Source organism: Quercus suber, unplaced genomic scaffold (genome assembly GCF_002906115.3).
Source record: "Quercus suber isolate HL8 unplaced genomic scaffold, Cork oak 2.0 scaffold_822, whole genome shotgun sequence".
NCBI lineage: Eukaryota > Viridiplantae > Streptophyta > Magnoliopsida > Fagales > Fagaceae > Quercus > Quercus suber.
The window spans coordinates 170378-194479 of record NW_027070252.1 but is presented as its reverse complement, the minus strand read 5'-3'; the positions used below and the strand labels follow the sequence as shown (position 1 = coordinate 194479).

Below are 24102 nucleotides of genomic sequence, written 5' to 3'. Positions count from 1 at the left end.
GACTCCAAAAGTTTATGGACTAAATTGATACAATTGATAAGTCATGGATTAGATTGAAATATAGCGTAAGGGACGGAGACTAAGAATGTAATTTACCTTTTTATTTTTATTAATATTAGTATTATTTTTATTCTGCTGAGACATACACAATCACACATTCCAATGCATTCGATAAATTATCATTTTTTCCTAATTTTAAAAGTAGGAAAAAAATAATGAAAGGAAACCCTAGCCACGCCCTCTTATAAAAAAGAAGGTGGGCAACAAGAAGTGTTCGAACCAGACCTCACTTCACTCTTCACTTCAGAATCCACAGACCATAGCTCAAGCGCAGCAGCAGCAGCCTCGACAAACATGGAGCTGTGCAGCACCATCACAGCTCGACCCATCTCTAATTTCCACAACCGCCACCACACACGCACACTCCTCGCTACTCATTTCCGCTCCAACCCTTCTTTCTCTGTTAGAAAATCAATACTCTCTCCCACAACAACCGCTGGCCTACGCTCCCGTATGTTCTTTCTCGTAGTTTTAACATGTTGTTTTGCATTTGGGTCTTTATATTTTCTTTGATTGGTTGATGGATTTTGGATTATTTTTTCAGGGCCGCTTTACTTTACCAATACATTTCCAAGAGCAGCGTCATCTGAAGAAACATCAGGTGGGGCAAACAGGTATGTGGCTGAAGAACGCGACAGAGTGATAACGTTGGATGATGTTCCAGTTTCACCAGCTGAGAATAAGATATTAAATGAAAACGGAGCCACAGAAGTGCCTAAACAAAAGCCTCCTGCCGAGGAGAACCAAACAGAGCCGCTTGAGTTTTTGGATCAGCTTAATATAAAGGTCCCTTTCAAAATCCCAGAATTATAGTTTTATGATTGTTTGTCTTCACATACATGCATGTATCAATGTATATGTGTGTGTGTGTGTGAGAGAGTGAAAGAATTCTATATGGGTTAATATCTGATTGGTTAGGAGGGTTTTGGGGTTCTTAAATGGATGATGTTGATAAAAATTGGCAACACATTTTAGATTGGTAGTATTATTATGGTTAAAGATTTAGGATTTGAGTTCGAGACTGTTTCTCAGTAGTGTATTTGTTTGTATTGAATGATTGTTGTTGGTCATGTGGGGTTGATTATCTATTGAATTTCTGTTAGCAAATGCTATTACATACATGCATGTATCAATGTATATGTGTGTGTGTGTGGGAGTGAAAGAATTCTATATGGGTTAATATCTGATTGGTTAGGAGGGTTTGGGGTTCTTAAATGGATGATGTTGATAAAAATTGGCAACACATTTTAGATTGGTAGTATTATTATGGTTAAAGATTTAGGATTTGAGTTCGAGACTGTTTCTCAGTAGTGTATTTGTTTGTATTGAATGATTGTTGTTGGTCATGTGGGGTTGATTATCTATTGAATTTCTGTTAGCAAATGCTATGGTAGAACTAATAATGTTCTTTTTATGACTAGTCATGAATAGGGACATGTATTTACCCGACTTTACAATGTAGGTATTAGGTTTTTGTAAAAGAGAGATGAAGACAAAGCTGTTGGATGCTTGATTGAATATCTATCCTCTTTTGGTCTCTGTTGGAAATGAAAGGAATTCCTTTTTCATTCTTGTTTATAGCAAATCAGTCATAAATTTACTGATAAAAAATAATCAGTCATGAGTTTTATTTCTCTTTTTTCTTTCGAATCCAATTTTTAGAGAAAGGGGTTTAATGGCATTGCAAACTTGGTTGCTATGATGATTCTCTTAACGGTTGATAGTGTTCATGGAATGCTTGATGAAATTTCGACAGTCATGTCGATCCTGAGCGGTTACCTGAGCAACCCTGAATATCAGTTCTTAAAATACTTTTTAACACTCAGTTTTCATTCTTTTTCTCCCATTTGTTCCAATTTCCTATCAGTATGCTTTTACACTTCTACATTGTTTTTAATATATATTGTGGGGAAAACGGAATTCAAATTTTGGTCTCTGCTGGAAATGAAAGAAATGCCTTTTTCATTCTTGTTTATAACAAATCAGTCACGAGTTTATCGGAAAAAAAAAAAAAATCAGTCATGAATTTTATTTCTCATTTTCTTTTCAAGTTCAATTTTGCAGAGATAGTGGTTTATTGAAATTGCAAACTTGGTTGCTATGATGAATACTTTAAATGGTTGATAGTGTTCATAGAATGCTTGATGAAATTTCGACAGTCATGTCGATCCTGAGCGGTTACCTGAGCAACCTTGAATAACAGTTATTAAAATACTGTTTAACTCTCAGTTTTCATTGTTCTTCTCCTTCTCTCCCATTTGTTCCAATTTCCTATCATTATGCTTTCACACTTCTACGTTTTTTTTTTTAACATATATTATAGTGGGGAAAACGGAATTCATTATGCTTTTTACACTTCTTTTTCATTATTGTATAACAAATCAGTCATGAATTTACCAATAAAAAAAAAAAAAATCAGTAATGACTTTTATCTGTCCTTTTCTTTTCAAGTTCAATTTTTCGAGAAAGTGGTTTAATGAAATTGCAAACTTGGTTGCTATGATGAATGCTTTAAATGGTTGAAAGTGTTCATAGAATGCTTGATGAAATTTCGACAGTCATGTCGATCCTGAGCGGTTACCTGAGCAACCTTGAATAATAGATATTAAAATACTTTATAATACTCAGATCTCTTCTCCTCTTATCCCATTTGTTCCAATTTCCTATCATTATGCTTTTACACTTCTACATTTTTTTAAAATATATTTTAGTGGGGAAAATAGAATTCATTATGCTTTTAAACTTCTTTTTCATTCTTGTTTATAACAAATCAGTCATGAATTTAACTTCTCCAAAAAAAAAAATCAGTCTTGAATATTATTTCTCCTTTTTCTTTAAAAGTCCAATTTTTAGAGAAAATTAAGATTGGCGGGGGGAACTCACTCACTCTTACTGTCTTACAGCTTGCCAGTGGTACATTTGAGTCCTTATAGACCAATATTCATTTATTTATTTGCTCTGCTTGCTGTTGGTTTTATTTTTTGTCCAGTCAAACTTAAATATTGCTTCCTCATATTGCCAAAGGCCTTGTAGTTGAATTGACACCTCTCTATGTACAAAGTACTTGGAGGTTTAGGGGAGAAAGGGTTCGAGCTGCGGGGTTAGCAACATGTTGTAATTATCTCTCAAAAAAAAAAAATGCTTCCTCATTTAAATTCAACTCTGAGCGCTTACCTGAGCAACAGACAGCTCCCTCCATCTGTTTTTTTCTTTTTCCCTTTCTATTTTAGCATCTATTATCCTATTTTTTTGGGGGCTCAAACTTATTTGTAATTTTTTTTATATGGTCATATTTTTCCACAACGACGATTAGTTTCTGGTTTATGTTGCTAATGTTTTGTATTTATTTCTCATGTATTTAGCTATTTATTATAAAATTTTTGAGAGGATATTTGTAACATCTTGGTCCTTTCATTCATGAAAGTGGCTTATCTTTCACATTGGTTATGATCCCATTTAACATGTAGGTGTTCTCATTTTTTTCTTCTTCTTTAGTGTATGTTTTATTTCCTCTTTTCCTTTCCCCCTTGTAAATGTTCCTTTGTTTTTATTTATTGGAGTAGCTGTTTTACTGCTTTTGACTTATCTCGAGGTTGATTTTTTTTTTTTTTTTTGTTCATTTGTTCTTCCCTCTAAGTGTATTTATGTGTATAATATTACATTTAGATTTATTTCAGCTTGGGGACGTGAAAGTAATAATCTTGAAATTTGTTCATAAAAAGTAAAATTTATAACCTTGTAATTGACTTATGGACTTTGTTGTCTGTAAAGCAATCAGTCACTAATGCTAGTGGTTCTTGGACCAATGCCGCTGTTATGCAAGGATTGGAGGTTGAGTTTGTTGGTTCAATTCTCTGTGGCTGTGTGAGGTGTGTTATGATCAATAAAATGGTGGGGTTGGGGGGGGGGGGGTGGTTTAGTTACTTGTATAAGCAACATAATGTGTTATGATCAATAAAATGGTGGGGTTGGGGGGGGGGGGGTGGTTTAGTTACTTGTATAAGCAACATAAAATTTGGTGCTAAATCAATTATGGCTGTGTGAGTTCAATCCCTGGACTAGCTTGTTGCCCCTCACTATCAGACCTTTAGGGGACTCTTTTGATTGCTATTTGGTCAACAACATACACTGACTTAATCAATTCTGCAGGTAAAGATAGCTAATCTAATTGTTGTTTTCCTACATTGGAGGTTATGAACTCCAAACACATGAAAAATGTAGTGCACATGAAAATGAAGTCAAAATATTTTGTAATTATGACGTGTCAATGTCGATACTATACAGAACTTACACTTTTGTCTGGCTGAGTTGTCTTTGAATTTAATTCCCATATTTTCTGTATAGCAATGCTGATGGCTTTGGCTTTCTCGTTATCATGCAGTTTGATTCGTACAATAAATCTACTGTTCTTCTATATGGTGGCGGTGCTTTGGTTGCCCTGTGGTTATCATCAGTCTTTGTAGGCGCTATTGATTCTATTCCATTGGTGCGTATGTGTGTGTGTGTGTGTGTGTTTTGGGTTAATTCCATACCTTTTTTGGAAACTATGAACAAATTTTATATTGCTCGTCTGGAAATTGATTTTCAATGTTATAAAATCAGTTTCCCAAGTTGATGGAAGTCGTGGGTGTTGGCTACACATTCTGGTTCAGCTATCGCTATCTGATCTTTAAGGTACCCCACAAAATGAGTTGAATTTGGAATTAATCCTTGATTGTATGAATAGCCATACTAATTAACTTCTATTGACTTGCAGAAAAATAGGGAAGAGTTGGCTGTTAAAATTGAAGAGCTTAAACAACAGGTTCTTGGTTTTGATGACGATTGATGTGGCAGAGTCACTTTATCTTGGTTTGTTTGCCTTGCAAGAGTGTAATCAGTGTAGAGTTTATACATATTTTCTAGTTAAGGCCATATATTTTCTTTTTCTTCTTTCACTGAAGATTTGGATTGTAGTTTTATTTTTGATGAGCAAGTAAATATATTTACTTATTGTTCTCTCATATAGTTAGTTCCTTTTCTCATTGGTGACAATATTAAACTGAGAGGGTGCCCAGGTTAAGCAAAAGGCGGGGAGAAAAATATGCTGTAGTTGGGGCCCTGCAGGAGATTTCCACTCGTCTTTTGTGTTGTCATGCTTGAATTTAGAGCAAAAAGGATAACTTAAAAGTTTTACCATTTTTTTCACTGATTAGTTTACCAAAATTTGATTCGACTACGTGTTCAAAGCCAAATTGATAGAATAGTCCCCACCCTCATTCGCTACTTGTGAAAGTCCGAAAAATATCATTATAAAATAGAAGGGACTCATAAGCTGACTAATAGGTTTGTTGTGACCTCGCAATAACAATGTGGGTTATTGTTCTACGGAAAACGTTTTCTGAAAGGTTGAGGAAAGCTAAAATTGGTAGCATCAGAAAATAGTACAGGTTAAAAGGAAAATTAAAATTGGTTGATGGAGAATTGCTTGTTTCCTGCTTTTACTTTTGGTGAAACAATTTTTGGAGGCTCGACTCTCTTGTTTGAACTTTGAAGATGATGAGTGCTTTGTTTTCTCTCCTCTCTGGGAACGAGACCAGGCTCTCTAACATTGTTGATCTTGTTGCTATCTGCTCTTCTCATCCCCGTGATGGGTCATCAGATCTCCTCTTTGCAAAACTCTGCTAATAGTTCAGGCCTCTTTGCAAGCCCAGGCTTGTTGGACAAGCTTGACCGGTTGTTGAAAGCTGAAACATTTCGGTTTAAGGTTTTCTATTGCATGGTTGAGTCTAACCTCCCTTCTTTAATAGATAATATGGCTAGTGGTCAGGCCGACCCTAGTTTAGTCTATTCTTCTTATGAAACCATAAGTTTACCAAATATTTTTAGACCAACCAATGCAAACTTATGAGACTAAGATTCTTTAAATTTTAATTTTATTTATTTATTTTCTAATAATCGAGACTATAGAGATGTTTCAACTTTATATAGGCAAAAATCATAATGTGGTTTTTTTGGGTCGTTTTGTGCATGATATCAACTAGATGATACTGATAAGTGATTCTACTTCCAGTGAACTTAATTTTTGTCTTCTGTTTTCTGTGCCCAGCCCTGTTCTTACACTTTGAAGGGCTATACACGTAAATCACGGTGTAACAATTTGAAGATCTAATTCCATGCTCGGTATTCACGCAAACAAAATAACCAAGAGTAATTCTAGTACCATATTACCACAATTTTTGCAACAACTATCCTACTTGTCAAACTGTGATTGACTGTTTATTACTTTTATATGAATCTATCACTTTTTTTTTTATCATTCAGTTTGCTACATGGACAATTGTGACACAAATTATAGCATTTTATGTGGTCTTAGAATTTTTGAATGAACAATGAACATTGGTACTCATAAAATAATAGTTTCTCAAATTATTCCCTTTTGGTACAGTAAGGAAGCTTATTGATTTTTTTCTTTGAAAAACTTAATATAATCTTAAGTATCCAACTGACTTTGTATGGTGCACTCAAGAATCCTTATGCTTTAAAAACTTTATGGTTCTGTAAGTCACATGATCTAGACACAAGGCATGCGTGTAAAGTTGAGCTCATGACCTCAAGAGATCACTATATCCTAAATCCTAAGATCCTTCACCCTTCAGACCTTCACACATTTCTTGTTAAACCAACATGGTAGTGGTATCTAAAAAAATAAAAAATAAAAATCATCACGGTAGTGCATCTTTTGAGCCATAGAATCAAGAAGATTAACAAGGATAATTTAAAGGCTTTCCTTTGATGAGGGATAAATTCACCTGTTTTTCTTAATATATATATATATATATTTTTATTGGAGATACTTTTAACTCTAATTGTTGTTATACTTTTCTCATGACCTAACAAGTGACTTAGAGTGGCTCAAAGCCTAAGTATCTTAGTGGTATTGCACAATCCTCTCATTGAGAAAATCCTAGGCTCAAATCTCCCTTTTTCAATTGTTGCAAGGGAGAGAAATATTAATTGACGGAGTGATTTGTGTAAAAAGTTAAAAATAGTTGCACAGTATTACATGCTCAAAAGAGAAAATATGTATGGGCAGACGTTTTTGGATAAAACACCCCTTATGCACAAATTACACTATATGCATTCCAAGTTTGCAATATGATAACCTTGAAATAATATAGTGATAGTGTTGATTTGTATCATCATGGGTGTGTTATAAACATAGAAGTTAAAATCCACATATTTTATAAGTCCCAATAGCATGTTGTATAACCGTACAGTTAGTATAACTTGATATTTTATCTATTACATTTCTTGGGGGTTTTCATATTGTTATAGTGGTGGTATATTGTTACGGTATGGTATGGTACCTAGAAAAAAAAGAAGAAAAAACAATGATTTTTTTTTTTTTTTTGGGGATAGGTAGATAGTAAGAAAATGTGAGGTGAAGTTTGAATTACAAAACATAAGATAACACAAAGAATGCCATTATCACTGAGTTATCACTTGAACTCTAACATTGATTTCATATTAATTCTTGGTTATTACTTAAACAGTTGACCCCTAACCATGATTTCATAATATTTTTATGTAACACAAGCCTTTTCTTTTGTAACATGGATTATGGACCCTAACTAATTATTAATAAATTAAAGTACGTTTTCCTAGGGCAGTTTGAACGTATGAATTTGGAATAGTTATTTTGTGAAATTTTTATTTGTTTTTTTTATATGTAAAAAATGGTTAGAAGGGGATGATCGATATTGTAGATTCCATACTTAGGCATTACCATAGTAGTTATTAACCGCTCCACGACTAACTAACAATTTATAATTTAGAAATTCATGACTGTTTTTTATTCATTATCAACATTTGAATTTATACAAACTTCCAAATAGATAAAGTAAATACTAACTTCTTATAATCTATTCATAAACTAATCATTATTCATCCTAATCCAAACTAACTAGTCCTAATCTAAATTAATTAATTTAAATGAATAAAACATATCTCTACCATTATTTATCCAATACTAATTAAATAAAAATAGACTCATAACAAATATACACACACACACACACATTCAAATAGATAAATAAAATACTATCTTCTTATAATATATCAGTGAAACTTATTTATTATTCATCCTAATCCAAACTGATCTAACTAATCCTAATCCAAATTCATTTATTTGAATAACTAAAATATATCTCTTCTATTATTTATCCCATACTAATTAAACTAAATTAGACCCATAATTAATCAAATTAATTTTTTTAGAAGAATTAAATTAAATTAGACTTTCTTTTATATATATATATTATTGTAGATTCCATACTTAGGCATTACCATAGTAGTTATTAACCGCTCCACGACTAACTAACAATTTATAATTTAGAAATTCATGACTGTTTTTTATTCATTATCAACATTTGAATTTATACAAACTTCCAAATAGATAAAGTAAATACTAACTTCTTATAATCTATTCATAAACTAATCATTATTCATCCTAATCCAAACTACCTAGTCCTAATCTAAATTAATTAATTTAAATGAATAAAACATATCTCTACCATTATTTATCCAATACTAATTAAATAAAAATAGACTCATAACAAATATACACACACACACACATTCAAATAGATAAATAAAATACTATCTTCTTATAATATATCAGTGAAACTTATTTATTATTCATCCTAATCCAAACTGATCTAACTAATCCTAATCCAAATTAATTTATTTGAATAACTAAAATATATCTCTTCTATTATTTATCCCATACTAATTAAACTAAATTAGACCCATAATAAATCAAATTAATTTTTTTAGAAGAATTAAATTAAATTAGACTTTCTTTTATATATATATATGTATATATATGATGAATAGACATAAAATATAATCTTAAAATTTACTAACTTTGTATACAACTTATTTTCAAAAAAAAAAAAAAAAATTATTTCACAATTTTTTTGAGGTTGTTATTTATGATGGGTAAAATATTATTTTTATATAAACTCATTATTCACACCATTCTTATGGTACACTAATTACAATATAAAAATATTAACAATCATCAAATCAATAAATATCTTTCTTTACTCAAAAAAAAAAAAATGGTATTGCTACTCTAAATTTATAAAAACAAATTAGAAGTATCACTCACATATTTGATTTTATCACTTATCTTTTTTTATAATTTTTTTTTTCCCATGGGAGCTTGCTTGTTCTCTAAGCTTCCACCGGAAAGGTAAAATTATTAGCAAAGAGCTCTGGGTAACACAAAAATTCCAAGTCAGATAGAAAGCAAAAGCCGTACTAACGTGACCAAACTCGGGTGCACGGAAATACTGAATAGAAAATTCGACCGTTTAAAAGGAAGCAAGAGCCACGTAAGTCCCGCCGCGACGACCACTCGCACGTACGCTTCTGTTTGTTCCTTAAAACCCTTCGTGACCCTCCCATGTACTATAAAACCTTCTATTTTCTATTTCTGTTCAAATTTTAAATATTTATTACTAGTAATAATAATATTAATAAAATCGAATCTCCCACTATTTTAATTTTGTTTTTTTCAAAAATCTAAAAAAAAGCCGAGGGAATATAAGTATATATATCTCGATGAAAGAGAAGGCAGAAGCAATAGAAATAGAAGCAAAACCCATCAAATTCGGCAGTCTCTTTACACTTCGTTTTCTCTGTCTATCACTCTCTCTCTCTCTCTGTAAGTAGTTTGAATGATCGATTTCTCTGTCTATATAATACTTTCCATTTTTTGTTACAATACTTGCATGTGTTTCAACTAGTATTAGTAATTTTTTTTTTTTTTTTTTTGTTTTGTTTTGTTTTGTTGGTGATGTACATTCTGTGATTTTGTATTAGTCAGATTCTGGTGAATGATTTGAGTGTTCGTGGTTTTTGTTGTGAATGTGATCATCACTGGTTATTTTGTGAGTCCGATTCCAAGAATCGTGAATTATCATGCGTTTGTTTCCCAAGAAAACTTGGTTTTAAGCAGTAATCTTAGTCCAGAAGTCACGTTTATTACTGTTTATTGGTTTTAGGATGTGTTTCTTACTCTGACTTTGTTTTTTTCTTTGTGAAGAAGAAACCTAAGGACAATGTTCAAGGAAGGACTTGACCGTGAGACCCTTAGATGGGTTCGAGGGGTAAGCCAGTACTGACATATTTTTGTTATGGTGTTTGTTTTAAATATTGTTGTCTATGATTTTTTTTTTTGTCTAGTTTGTTTAGTATGTGTTTTTAGTGCCTTGGATTTTAATTTTGATGATTTGTACTAGGAGGATGATATTAAGAGAAAAGAAAAATCTGAACGTGTTGACAACCTAAGGAGTAGCAATCGGGTCCTCAGATTGCCTTCTCCGGGCGTATTTGGATGTGCACGTTCACCCATAAACGTGATTTCAGTGTCGCAAACAATGCCACATGTGAGTGGCAATGATTGTGAGTCAGACATGGACTTATCCTCTGACTCAGAAAATGAGGTACATTCTTACTTCAGTTCATCTAGAGAGACGATTCAATCGAAACAAGGAAAAGGGATCCGAGTTGGGCAGCCTAATCATACAGAAGAACTGTTGGATTCAGCCACAAGCGCAAAAGTTCCGTTTATGCAATCTATGAATAACAAAGTTGGTGAATGTGATAGAGGAACCTACACTATGGGTGATTGTTTGCCTAATGTTGCTGCAGGGGAAAATGTGGAAAGAACTGCCAAGCAGGTTTCCTATTATGCATAATCATGTTGAATTGTGAATGCTTGCTATTGAAATTGTTTTTGAGGCTTAACAGTAAAACAATACAAAGCTATACTGTGAAATATATGAAAGCAACGATGCCTGACTGCGTAAAGTTATCTTTACAAACTAAGCACAATTAGAACCAAGTTATATAAGGTTATTATTATTGTTTGATGCCTCTGCATGATGAAATGATGATCTTTCTATTTTCCCCATGTTGGTTTGATTACCATGATGATGGATTGATGATGCCTCTACCTGTTGCCATAGTCAAAATTAAGAGGGTTCTAAATATTGCATAGTTAATTGTTTTGATCAACTTGTTTATAATTATATATAGTGATCTAGTTGCTATGAACATTTTTTATGGTTATTGAAAGGTCTAAATGCTAGAGAAAGCTTTTTGATGGAAATAGTATAGGTATTGACTGACAATAAGGCAAGTTCATCATCATTCTTTGCTGGCATATCATTTTTGGGGTTCATTAAGAGTGATAAGATAAATATTTTTATCAGTGCATGGTAACTAAGCTAGTCCTCCGCAACCATTGACACTTTGCAAACGCATAATACAAACTATACTAGGTTAGTAGGTTATACCAGAAATCAATGGGTGGGCATTGTTCATAACCATAAATATTGACCTTTTTACTTTGGATGTAAAAATTTTGTTCCAGGAAATTTTTTTGAGTTATCTGTACATTTTTGTACAGTGATTGGCTTGTAGCTTATATAGAGTTTAGATCAATATGCAGGTGGGCCGTGAAAAAGCATGTCCATTCCAGTTTATTAGATCTGAAGCATAACTGTTGATGTTTTATATTCAATGTACAAACCTCTTATTAAGCATGAATGTTTATTTAGATTTTAGACAAACAGATAAGATTGAGAAAGGTTTCTTGCCAATTTTCTGCCCAAGTCATTCTCTTATTGATTGTATAAATCTTAGTTTACTCTCATTGGATTCTCAGCTGGACAAGTGCCTGCAGGATTTTTATGGAAGAGGACTGCAGAATAAGAAGCCTTTGGATAATTGTATTCCCAGTGCGCCTCCATTTGTTGGGTCTGAATCTGACTCAGAGCAAACTTCTGAGCAAATTTTAACTTTTAAAGCACATGGGACACCTTCCCTTTCATATTCAAGTGTTTCTGCCACCACAAATAATTCAAAAGAAGCAAGAAATACAACTGGTCATGGAATTCCTAATCAATCAACTAGGTTTGTCTATGCGTGTTTCTACATCTTTATTTATTTATTTATTATTTATTTCTCTATTTATTAGAAGTTACTGGTAATCTGCCATTAGGCATCACAAGACCTTTGCTGGTTTTGAAGTCAATGCATCTTCAGTTTCTTTGCCTACTCAACGCCCCACGTTTCATGCAAGGTTAGTTAGGTTGCTGAACTATAATTTGGGCATACAGTTTTCTCTTGGTTTTTAACTTCAGTGTTGAAGATTATTGTACCCTCTTGAGTTTAATGGTTATTAATTTACGGGTGTAGTTATTATTTTTATTAGTCCAATAACTATTTCCACTGTATTTTCTTCTGTGTTGCATGAATTGCATTCAGTGGGCAAGGTAAATGGTGTGCTTTGTTCTCTTATGAAGCATGTTGTCGTCTCTGTCTTCACTCATGGTCTCAGCACCATTGCATGGAAGCTCCCTATTTCTTGAATGATGATTTTGCAGTGTTGCGAGAGGCATTTGGGTGAGTGCAAGGTTTCATTATTTTTCTTACTCTTGTGTGAGAATGTCTATTACCAAAAAAACAGATATACAATGAATTCCAAACAAAATTTAGAGGTCCCTAGTCACTCAAATACCTACTCAATAAACTTCTTTCAATAAGAAGCTACTCACAAAGAAACAGAAAATCAACACAAATTCTAGCATAATTAGAATGCTCAAAGGAAGAGCAATTTTCACACTTTGGTTGTTTCAAGGTAGTTTCATAGCTACCTCCATAACTTTCTTACATAGCTTCAATATGATAGACTTAGGTATCTCCTTATTCACTTAAATCTCAACACATATTCAATCATAACCAAGTATTCTCCAATGACTAGTAAGCTCATCTGCATTCAGGGGCTCACCAAGGATGCTAGTAATATATTCCAATCCTTCCTTTGACCACATTACTATGTGCAGGTTATAGTTTAACCCAAACTGGCATGCTGTCACAAATAATCTTTCTGAATTCGAAATAAAGGTACCATTTCTTGAGGACAATGAGGCCCTATGTACATAAAGTTCTTCCTCTTTTCAATAAAGGTTATTTATGTATCAAATTTTTTTTATTGGGGACAGTGATCTTGCCTACAATATTGTAAGGGACACTATCAAGTATGTTGCCCAAAATTTCCATATTGGAGAACTTGAAAATATAAACCCATTATATTTATTATTATTTATAAGTAATGGGATTATGTTTTTGTCTAACTTATTAATACCCTTTGCGGCTTTAAGAATTATGAAAACAAGATTCTGTCTGTGTCCTGATATGTAGAAAGGAATAATTAAAATTTGAGCTATAAATGGGCAGACACAAGGAGAGTCGTACTTATGATAGGACTATTCCTACGAGAAGTACTTCACCTTCTTCCCAAAATTTCTTTTAACTGTTTAAAGCAACAAGTCAAAAGGGGGTAGTTGTTCATGTGACACTGGAGATGCTTTGACTCAAGCAAAAGATTTTGTGTTCCAGTGAAGCTTCAGTGAATAAATCATGCTTTTCATAGGTGGTAGATTCTAGCTCTGTTGTCTCCTCTTTTTAGCTTTGGTTTGCATTTTAGCAGATGTTGGTACTGAAATGGGCTTAGGGAACTGAATCTTACTTCCCATAATTTGTAAATATCTTATTTCTTTAGTGCTATCATGCACATGCAGCACTATCTAATGACATATCATATTTAAGTTTAGTTTGCATTTTATAATTTTAATTGGTTTTACTTTCATTATTCCTCTTTTTGGCCTTATAATTGCAGTTTACGATGTGTATTATTACAACCAGATGAAGAACTATTGGCAAAACGATCTCCAGAGATAGTCAGTGAGGGAGCTGCTCCAAAATCTAGGAAAACTTTGGGCAAAATGAAAATGCAGCTTCAAGGTGCTGTCATATTATATTCATCAAGGCATTTTTGTTGTGGTTTTAATGATAATTTCAAGGCTTGATACTATTCATTTAATGTTTTTGGTCATTGCACAGTGCGTAAAGTGAAAATGGGTTTAGACCCGCCTACTTGCTGCAGTTTTTCATTTGTAAAGCCACAAATGATTAAATCAGGATCACTTCGTTCATATTTCTCCAAATATAAATTAAATCTATATTCTGAATGGGAATCTACAAGGAAAGTTCAGGTTGCAAATCATACTCCTGCAAATGGTTCAAGCAGCCAGTTTATAAGACAGGTCTCTGGGATTTTAAAATCTGGGATGACTCCTATGCACTATAGTTCTTCAAAGGAAGTAGTGTCAGGTATGTAAGTTCCTTGTACTATCCTGGATTGGTTACACACACACACAATTTGGTCCTGTGAAACTTTGCCAAAGCTGGGAAGTAGTAGTCATGACAATTGCATACACTTGTGAAGTTTGATCCCAAGCTTATGAGGATGTGAATTCTATAACATAATCACTCCCTCCATAGCAATACATTTTCGTGATGATTTTCCTCACAGTGCTAGCCCACATCATTTGCAGGCTTCTTTTTGTCGTTCGTGACTTACATTTTTCTATTGGCAAAATAACACTTATTCCTTTACTTGGAATTGCTTAATTTATACATTTTTGAGATGATTTTCCTCACAGTGCTAGCCCACATCATCTGCTGGCTTCTTCTTGTCATTCGTGACTTACATTTTTCTATTGTGCAAAATAACACTTATTCCTTTACTTGGAATTGCTTAATTTTTAAGCCTTAGAAGCTACAAAGAAAACCTACACATTTGAAGAATTTATGAAGTTCACTATTAGTTAAATCATTCAGTGATAATCCAGATCCATGTATTCTTCTCGCATTGATTCATCAACAAGCATCATGTTAAAAGCCAGTTATTGGATGAATCGTCTCTCATCAGTGAAGTCTTTGGACATTCAGGACTAATAGCTTCAGGACATAGCTCCTCAGGCCTTATCAATTAGGCAGGAAAATTACCTTTCTGGCTATCTTTGTCCAAGGGGGCTTAGGATTCCATACTCATAGGAAATAGACCCTTCTGGTTTAGCTGCTCATCTTGTAGGCATTTAGCTTGAGACTTCAGGACACTCCTACAGTGGCTTACAAAGCTGCCTACCAGCTCTTTCAAATGGCTTAGGCTTGCTAAATCATTCACCCTGGCAGATCAATATGTTTTAGAGTGGTTGTGTTAAAATTTTGTAAATTTCTTTGTTCACTTCTTCAGGAATGAGATAAATGATGAGTAAAGAAGAAAAACTAAAGCTCCTTCTGTGTTAAGAGGTGTGCAATAGGCATTAGAGTGAAACAGAGAAGAATTTTTTTTCACTTCCTGATAGGAGCATTTTATTACCCTCTTCAAATATGCATTGTCCCTCCACCATGAATTTTAGAAGAAATGAAACAGGAGATGGTTCCTCATGACACTACTTCCTATCACTTCCAAGGATTTTTCATGCTCTGATGGGCCAGCATAGTATCAGCAGCACCTTTCAGAACATCTCATGAGTGTGATTTAATGCAGTCCCAATTGAGTAAAGAAATAACAGATCCAAAATATCATTTAATTTGTCATCCTATGGAGCTTTCTTTACACTTAGCTTATATCTATGGAATAGTTGACTTATTAATTTTACATTCTAAATCCATTTCCTTTCAGAAGACATCTCATGGGCATGATTTTAACATAGCGCCAACCGAGTAAAGAAATAATAGATCTGAATTTATCATTTTAATTTGGCATCCTGTGGAGCTTGCTTTACGTTTGAGATTTTTAAGGCCCATAGAATAACTTGAATTATTAATTTTATGGTCTAAATCTATTGCATTTTTCTGATATTTACTGAGAAAAGAAGTCAAGAAAGGAAGCTGCTTCTGAACAAGAAAACTGTTCTCTTCTGGGCTTTAGGAGAATGAAAACTGTAGTTACAGGAAGCATGTGTCTAAATCCACCACACAACAGTGTAATGAGTAGCTATAACCAATTTATTTAATGTCTTCATGCTATAAGAGTAATATTTGATCTCCCTTCCTTTAAGGTGCATCTAACTTAAGTTGATGATCTGTTATCAGAACGATATTCTTGTTGGTTGAGATTGAAAAATTCATCTGAGGAGGATGCAGTTCAAATGCAACCTGGATCTGGTGAAACACACGTGTTGTATGTACCTTTTCCTTTCTGTATTTGTTCCTTTTTGTTTCTCGGAGGTGTGCATTTGTTAAATTATTTTAATGTAGCTTTCCAGATAGTCTTGGTGATGATCTGATTATTGAAGTTCAAGATTCCAAAGGACAGTATAAGGGTCGTGTCCTAGCTCAAGTGGCCTCTATTGCTGATGAACCGGTAAGATTTTGAGAATTCACCTATCTTCTGTATGGATTGGGTAGGGACATAATTATCCTTGAAGGTTTAAATATTGGTTCAATGCAGGGAAACAAGCTTCGATGGTGGCCTATATTTCATGAGCCAGAGCATGAACTGGTCGGCAGAGTACAACTATACATAAGCTATTCAATAACTCCAGATGAGAATAAGCATCTAAAGGTATATGCAATATTTAATCCTTCAATAACTAAAAAAAGAAGATGAAGAAGAATAAAATTAATTCAGTTTACAATTAATTTTCTTTGGCTGTTTTGCATTTAAAGAAAGTTCCATGTAAAGAAATGTTAAGAAAGAGAGGGCTAATATATGGCATATTATGTCTTTATATTTAAGGGATATATACCTATGAAATTAATATGTGTGTGTGTGTGTGTTCTTAGGCTTTGTTTTTTTCAACACTGGCAGTATTTTGGCAGCCAATATTCTTAAAATGCCTAGTTGCAATTGTAGTTCAAATGCTGAATATCTTATGTTCTAAATAATTGTCTTCATATATAAGTAGTATTGGACAAATAAAAGGGGTTCGGTTCCATTTTAATCTTATTTCTTGAATGCACACATACATTTTCAAAGGTTCCTTTGGCTTCCCAGCCTGCCTTCTTTCTGTTGAAAGAGAATCCACTTCTTGCCTTCTTGGTTTGAAAAAATATCACCTCTGTATGAAATAGTTAATAATGTGGCCTACAGTACATATGAAATAGGTTCAATATCATTAATTGTTTAAGTGCAATCTTTACATCTTGATATTCTGGGCTATAGAATTAAGGTTTTGTTCACATTTTTCTTCTAGTGTGGCTCTGTTGCGGAAACTGTGGCGTATGACTTTGTGTTGGAAGTTGCAATGAAAGTTCAACATATTCAGCAAAGAAATTTGTTGCTACATGGCCCTTGGAAGTGGCTAGTATCCGAGTTTGCATCTTATTATGGAGTATCAGATGCATACACCCGACTAAGGTATAGGGAAATGGTTGAATGGGTACTTTTTTGATGTCAACTAGGATAATTTTGTAATGCATTGTTGGAAATTTAAACTGCTATTACATTGGGTAATTTCTTATACTACTAGCAGATACCTTACCTATGTAATGGATGTGGCTACACCCACAGAAGACTGTCTGACTTTGATACATGAGCTTCTGTTGCCTGTATTTATGAAAAGCAAAGGCAAGATTGCATTAAGTCGCCAAGAGGTATGAGCTAATCTTGCATCACAGTTTTCTTTAATATTCATGCTACCTTTCATGTTTTAGTAGTCTTGGAACAATTCTCAGCTTCATAAATAAAATTTGAAAGTCAAGATAAACAATGTTTTAATATTTCAGATTGTAATAATTTGACTATGAACATGTTACAGTTGCTATTAATTTATCTCAAATGTGTTCTCTTCATTTTGATTTTCATATTTTAAGTTAGTAGTACATTTACAGCAGGGATTATTAGATTTCTAACTTTGTTGATGTATTGCAAAATATCAATCAGAATCGTATTCTAGGGGAGATTGAGTATAAAGTTCAGCAGCTCATTAAATTGGTTTTTGAGAACTACAAGTTGCTAGATGAATCTTCCCCATTGGGGATGATGGATGATTTCAAGCCTACCACTGGGATGATACCTCCTGCTTTGATCCCTGCTGTTAAGTTATATGGTTTACTGCATGATGTTCTAAATCCTGAGGCGCAGTTGACATTATGCAGATATTTTCAGGTTTTAGAAAATAATTTCTTTATGATTATGCTTCCTTTTAATGTCTTTCATTCTTCTGATGAAGTGCCAATGATTGTACAGGTTGCTGCAAAAAAGAGGTCAAGAAGGCACTTAGCAGAAACAGATGAGCTTATCTTGAGTAGTGAAGGGGTGACATTTATGGATCCCATGTCTCTTTCAACTTCTTATCAGAAGATGAATTCCCTTATTCGTAATTTCAGAAATGAAATTTTCACTGACATTGAAATCCACAATCAGCATGTGCTTCCAAGGTAAAATCTTCTCATTGTAACATTGGTAATTTATCCACATTAAATATGTAAATATTCTCGGTGTACATCGACGTTATGAATATAATTATCATTTTTTTTAATGGTTAATCTTATTATTGGAGGTTAGTTGGTAGCTTCATTTGCCTTTCGGAAGCCTGGATTTCTTAGTTATTGACTTCTTGTACCATGACCACATTTTTGGACTATTGTTGTTTCCTTGTTTTGGTAATCTGTAGCTTTAAGTTCATACTCTATTTATTTAGGCATTTATCATCTAATTTATCCTGCTCCTCAATTTACTATTCTATAAATGCTTCCAAAAAATGAACAAAGTTTATTAGTATTTGGTGCTTGTTCTCTGTAATACCATGTTCTAAAAATAATAGCATCTGTCTACTTTCCACTCCTCTCTCTTCTTTTCTTTAAGTGGGGTTAGTGTCTATTTTCTCCGCTCCTGCTCTTTTATTTATGAGCCAAAGGTTTTTATAGTCCTTATAATCTAAGAAAATCTACATCAATGAGTAAGCGTCATCAAGAAAACAGTGATAATAATATTATGAGCACATGCCTTTATTGTAAATTCCTCCTATATTTGCATACTTTTAAATATGGAAATGTGAACTTTATTATATTTAGGAGCAGATAAAGATATGCTTGTGTTCACATCCTTTCTTGTGCAATTTTAAATCAAAAGTTTTTGCATTATCCCCCTTCTTTTTTCTTTCTTTGGTTACTTTTCATGGTGATTCATGTAGACATTTGTTCTTAAAAGAGTAGTTTAAACAAATAATTGATATACTTGAAATCTTAATTCTCATTGGCATTCCATATTGACTTTTATGCAGTTTTATAGACCTTCCAAATCTTTCTTCAGCTATTTATAGTTTGGAGCTTTGCAATAGATTGTGTGCATTCCTTGTTGCATGTCCTCCTCCTAGCCTTTCAGCTCATGTTGCAGAACTTGTTATTGCAACAGCAGACTTCCAAAGGGATCTTGCAAGCTGGAGCATTAAGTAATTATTTTCTCTTATTTGTACTCCATACTGAAGTGTCATATTTGTCTCTCTGTGATCTCTATCCACTAATCATATTCTTCAGTCCTGTCAAAGGTGGGGTTGATGCAAAAGAGATGTTCCAAGACTATATTAAGCGCTGGATTCAAGAAAAGCGTCTTTCTTTGCTTGAGTCCTGCAAATTAGACAAGGTACATTTATTTTTTTGCAGTAACTTGGTGAACTCAAGTTCGGTAGAATCTGCTGTTTATATTGGTAGCTTTATAGATTATGATTTGATGTTTACTATAGTTTCCTTATTTTTTGTCATAATCCAAGGATGTTTCTGAACATGGATTTTGCTTTTCATTTTGCTCAATCACTACAATTTATAGAAAATTTAAGAATGCCTTTGTAAAGCTTTTAGCCAATTTAAACTTGCATAATATTTCCTGCATGACTGGGTCAGAAGCATGTAGACACCACTTGCACCAAACATGAATATTTGAAAGAAACTCTCAGATATTCACATAACATATAACGATTAACATTGTAAATTGATCATTTTCAAGGTGAAATGGTTAGGTGTCAGAACCCAATACTCAACAACTCCTTTTGTTGAAGAGTTGTATGATCGGATAAACGAAACATTGGATGAATATGAAGTCATCATTTGTCGTTGGCCCAAATACATATGTCACTTGGAGAAGGTATGTCCAAATACGGTTCTTCATTACTGGGCTTTCTTTTGTTACTTTATTTTTGGCTTTCTTAAGTTTTGTCTTTTGATGGATTATGAAAGACAAGACATGGAGGATTTGAAAATTAACCCAAACTTGAGATTTCATGTACTTATATGTGTTTTCGCTTCTCTTTTTTTATAAAAAGGTTATAGAAGATATTGAGAGGGCAATTCTTGAAGCTTTGGACAAGCAGTATGCTGATGTTTTAACACCTTTGAAGGACAATCTGACATCAAAAATATATGGCCTCAAATATGTCCAGAAATTTGCTAAACGAAGTGACACCTATGTTGCCCCAGATGAGGTTATTTTGATTCTTAGTTTGTATAGCTGCATTGGTATGTTTCTTTTTATATGGGAAATTATAACGTATATTTTATTTTCAGTTAGGAATTCTTTTAAATTCCATGAGAAGGATGTTGGATGTGCTGCGGCCAAAAATAGAAACACACCTGAGTTTGTGGAGTTCTTGCATCCCTCATGATGGAGGCACTACCAGAGAAGATTGTTCTAGTGAAGTAAGCGTGATGCTTAGAGCCAAATTCAGAAGTTACCTTCATGCAGTTGTGGAGAAACTTGCAGAGAATGTGAGTACCCTTTGAAAGAAAACTTAAGATCTATTGTACAAAATGTTAAAGAATGTTGCTAGAACATTAATTTACTAAAAGAGTCTATGATTATTGAAGTCAGGAGTTTGATAAATCGATCTCCAATGCAAGGTGAAATTAAAGCGATTGATAGCAGCCTCAAGTGGTAGCACAATGGCTGGGGACTGTGTATCATGAAGCCTAGCTCACTAGTACAAAACTTGAGGCGAAAAAATTAATTATCTAAAAAAGAAAAGACGTGGTTGGTAGCTCTTAGTTTAGAATATTAAAAAAAAAAAAAATTGACTTGAAAACCAGCTTTTTAAAATTTGTAGGTTCGGTAGACATTATTATTGTTTTGGTTATGAAGCACCTTCATTTTTTACTACTCTTACGATCTATTAGATCTCTTGTTTATGGTGATCTTTTATAGCCAACTATTTTTCTTGACAACCAAAGCAATGGTTCCTATAAATTAACATCAAGTTCCAATGAAAAAACATGATTTTCATCCAGCTGTGGCCATATTGGCACCCCGTTCTTCTTTTTTATTTCTTTTTCATTAAAAAATAACACAAACTCATTGGGTTTTGAACCAATGACCTCACCCTCTACCTAGTGGAGGAAGTGCCGTTTGAGTCAAAGCTCAGTGGTGGCATGTTCTATCTTTTGCAACACAGCACATCTTTATATCCACTTAAATCAGTTGAATTAGATTTTGACCATTCAAATCGGTTAATGGGTTTTGCCTCTGGTTTTTTTGTACATGCAGACTAGATTGCAGCATGAAACAAATTTGAAAAAGATCATTCAAAACTTAAGGGAAAATGTGATAGAATCAGACATACAAAATAGAATGCAGCCTTTGAGGAATATCCTAATAAGGACAATAGATCAGCTCCATACTATCGTTGAACCTAATGTGTTTCTAGCAATATGCCGTGGTTTTTGGGACAGGATGGGGCAGGTAAAATTATACTTGGAGCATTTCATCTTCAAACTTTTCTGGATTATGAATGTGAGTTGGTTTTTCATTCTTTACCTTTCCCCACAGGATATACTACGTAGTTTGGAAAACAGGAGAGAAAATGGGTCATATAAAGGCTTGCGAATTGCAGTTTCTGTAAGTAGAATCAAAGCCACTAACTTTCTTCTTGAAATTGAATTTCTCTGTTGCAGGACAGATTCAATTCAATCTTATAAAATTTTAAGTAAAAATTAACTTGTGAAAGTTTTAACATCTAATCCTCTTCTATGTGTGGAACTGATGAACTCTACACCAAACCGTCTTGGGCTGATTGTAGGTTTGGCCACTGCTGTCAGTAGTTTAACAATATCATCGTCATTATCATTTGAGCTGACATAATTTACATATCGGGAGGTTAACAACCTTTCCTCATTTAGTTGGAAAAAGAATATGAATTTTTCCTTCAACTCCCTCTTAAAACATTACATCTCACCTCACGTACTCAAGTATTTAGAAAATATATGAAAAATGTGCTTTCTTGTTCTTTTGAGATGAATGCTGAAAAAGATTAAATATTGGAGTTCCATTCTCAATTACTTATTTTGACCTCCAAAACCTTGTTGAACAAATTTTTAGCCACTATTACCAACACTGGCTTTGTTCAATTGTAAGCTATTTCCACCATGGTTGATCTTACATCCACCACTTCAACCCTCCACTGGAATTCACAACCACATACCACTGAAACCACCACTCTCATACCTTTCCTTGGATTACAGCTAACTTCACCACCCTATTTTGCTTAAAACTGCCTATAAAGAACAAATACAAGGAGAGAGGGACTATGTAACAATGGGGCTGGATTTTATTCAATGGAAGGGGAGTGAAGAGAGAAAAAATTGAAATTACAAAATTACTCTTATGGTTCCTTCAAGACAATGATATCAGGTTGACATCATTTTGGTTCATAAAATTGTTGTATTCTGCCATTCTTCCTCAGTGAGAACTATGTTAGTAACACTGTAAATGTAAATATATCTGCAAATCTACATATGTATTGGTTAATTCCTGCTCTAGGTTTGGAAGTTCTTGACTACCAAACCTAAGCTAAACTGTCTGGGAGACTAGTGGTGATAATCCACCATCTAAATTGGACTTGTGACATAATTTTATCAAGTGGCTTTTTTAATCTATCTGGACAAGCTAATAGTTTGCACCAGCTATGTTTAGTTATCAATTACGCTTGCATGATATTACTTACGTGTTTGAGAGAGCATTACATACCATGCTGTATATGGCACTGTTTGACATTCTTATTGGGTAAAAATAATTGCATGTCTCACAATGCAGCCAAAGAACCTAACAAACATCTGTCTGGTTAATAGTTTGATGCGTTTGGAAGTTTTCAAACTCCTTTGCTAGATATGTTTTGTTTTGGTTTGATCTAGTCATAAACTTGAAAGTATACTTAAAACGGAATTGGCATACAAGAAGTTTCAAAGCCCTTTTATATTATCAAGAAAACCTTTTCGTTGACATATAGTTTTATCTTCTAATCATCTGCGTTGTTGAATTCATAGATTTTGGATGACATATTTACATCAGAGATACAGCAATTGCTTGGGAACACACTGCAAGAGAAAGATTTGGAGCCGCCGCCAAAAATTATGGAAGTGCGGTCCTTGCTCTATAGTGATACTTTTAAATACAAGGACAACTACTATTAATTTTTTTTTTTTTTTTCTGTAAATACAAAATTGATGAGAGGGTATTCAGTTTTAATTTCATACCATTGGAGAGTAAATGAAATGTGGGCATGGGGACAACGAATCATCGTTGATGATACAGGTACATAGTTCAGGATAATGCAGTCTCCTACTGACAAGTTTTTGGCAATTTTGAACTGGTTCTCCCAATTTTTTGTAGGTTGATCACCATATCCTCAATAATATATTTTCATTTCCTTTGTTCCTTTCTTTCCTTTTGGAATGTGTAAAATTTTGGGAACTCCATAGTGTCCTAGGCTGTTTTTAAGTGGTCTCAATTTTTTTATGAAATATTGTAAACAATAATAAAAATTGTCATATTATTTTTGGCAACTATCTTTTTGCATTTTATTCTTTGAAGATCTTGAGTGCTGTTGATTTAGGTTTCTTTGTATTATTTGTTTTGGATGCATGAATTATGAGTTGAAATGTATGTTTGATTGAAAGTTAGTGTTGTGACATGATGACGAGCTCCACCCCACTTCGTCACATGTGACTTCAATCAAGTCTAACCTAAGGTTTTCTTTTTTAGGTGGTTAAAGACTCGAATGGTGCAAGGTTGACCACTCAACGTAGAAAATTTTGAGGCATAAGAAGGTCGTTCCCTGTGCGGGAAAAACATTGCACATACACTGCATCTATATGTTTGGTAAACCATTGTTGTTTATACCATGTTGCCGTCAATGATTTGTCACTTAT

General features: G+C 33.6%; 2 protein-coding genes and 3 non-coding genes across 5 annotated transcripts; all 5 read left to right on the top strand.

Moving 5' to 3' along the window:
* The first annotated feature begins 213 nt into the window (after positions 1 to 213).
* On the top strand, positions 214 to 5063 carry LOC111998591 (protein CURVATURE THYLAKOID 1D, chloroplastic). Its single transcript, XM_024030681.2, has 5 exons — positions 214 to 511; positions 605 to 846; positions 4442 to 4546; positions 4663 to 4734; positions 4817 to 5063. Exons 1-5 carry the CDS (start codon positions 355 to 357, stop codon positions 4886 to 4888), a joined length of 648 nt encoding a protein of 215 aa, XP_023886449.2. The 5' UTR covers positions 214 to 354; the 3' UTR covers positions 4889 to 5063.
* LOC111998619 (small nucleolar RNA snoR128) lies at positions 1754 to 1847 on the top strand. The gene has a single exon (XR_002881490.1). It is a non-coding gene; the product is annotated as a small nucleolar RNA snoR128 (small nucleolar RNA).
* Positions 2156 to 2250, top strand: LOC111998618 (small nucleolar RNA snoR128). The gene has a single exon (XR_002881489.1). It is a non-coding gene; the product is annotated as a small nucleolar RNA snoR128 (small nucleolar RNA).
* On the top strand, positions 2555 to 2649 carry LOC111998617 (small nucleolar RNA snoR128). Its single transcript, XR_002881488.1, has one exon. It is a non-coding gene; the product is annotated as a small nucleolar RNA snoR128 (small nucleolar RNA).
* Positions 5064 to 9490: 4427 nt separating the features above from the next.
* On the top strand, positions 9491 to 23754 carry LOC111998610 (uncharacterized). The gene is made up of 23 exons (XM_024030703.2): positions 9491 to 9772; positions 10154 to 10217; positions 10350 to 10790; positions 11798 to 12027; positions 12116 to 12196; positions 12382 to 12519; positions 13796 to 13920; positions 14020 to 14289; positions 16060 to 16147; positions 16225 to 16330; positions 16418 to 16531; positions 17163 to 17326; positions 17442 to 17562; positions 17852 to 18076; positions 18158 to 18348; positions 19194 to 19361; positions 19447 to 19552; positions 19913 to 20050; positions 20229 to 20387; positions 20470 to 20670; positions 21443 to 21637; positions 21725 to 21793; positions 23218 to 23754. The coding sequence occupies exons 2-23, from the start codon at positions 10170 to 10172 to the stop codon at positions 23362 to 23364; spliced, it is 3525 nt and encodes a 1174-aa protein (XP_023886471.2). The 5' UTR covers positions 9491 to 9772; positions 10154 to 10169; the 3' UTR covers positions 23365 to 23754.
* Positions 23755 to 24102: the final 348 nt, after the last annotated feature.

Excerpts from the sequence above, each read along its gene's own strand:
- LOC111998610 (XM_024030703.2), top strand. The coding sequence starts at position 10,170 with ATGTTCAAGGAAGGACTTGACCGTGAGACCCTTAGATGGGTTCGAGGG. Across the intron at positions 16,532-17,162 it reads ATGAGAATAAGCATCTAAAG|TGTGGCTCTGTTGCGGAAAC; the intron begins GTATATGCAATA and ends TTTTTCTTCTAG. Across the intron at positions 17,327-17,441 it reads GATGCATACACCCGACTAAG|ATACCTTACCTATGTAATGG; the intron begins GTATAGGGAAAT and ends TACTACTAGCAG.
- LOC111998591 (XM_024030681.2), top strand. The coding sequence starts at position 355 with ATGGAGCTGTGCAGCACCATCACAGCTCGACCCATCTCTAATTTCCAC. Across the intron at positions 512-604 it reads AACCGCTGGCCTACGCTCCC|GGCCGCTTTACTTTACCAAT; the intron begins GTATGTTCTTTC and ends TTATTTTTTCAG. Across the intron at positions 4,735-4,816 it reads ATCGCTATCTGATCTTTAAG|AAAAATAGGGAAGAGTTGGC; the intron begins GTACCCCACAAA and ends ATTGACTTGCAG.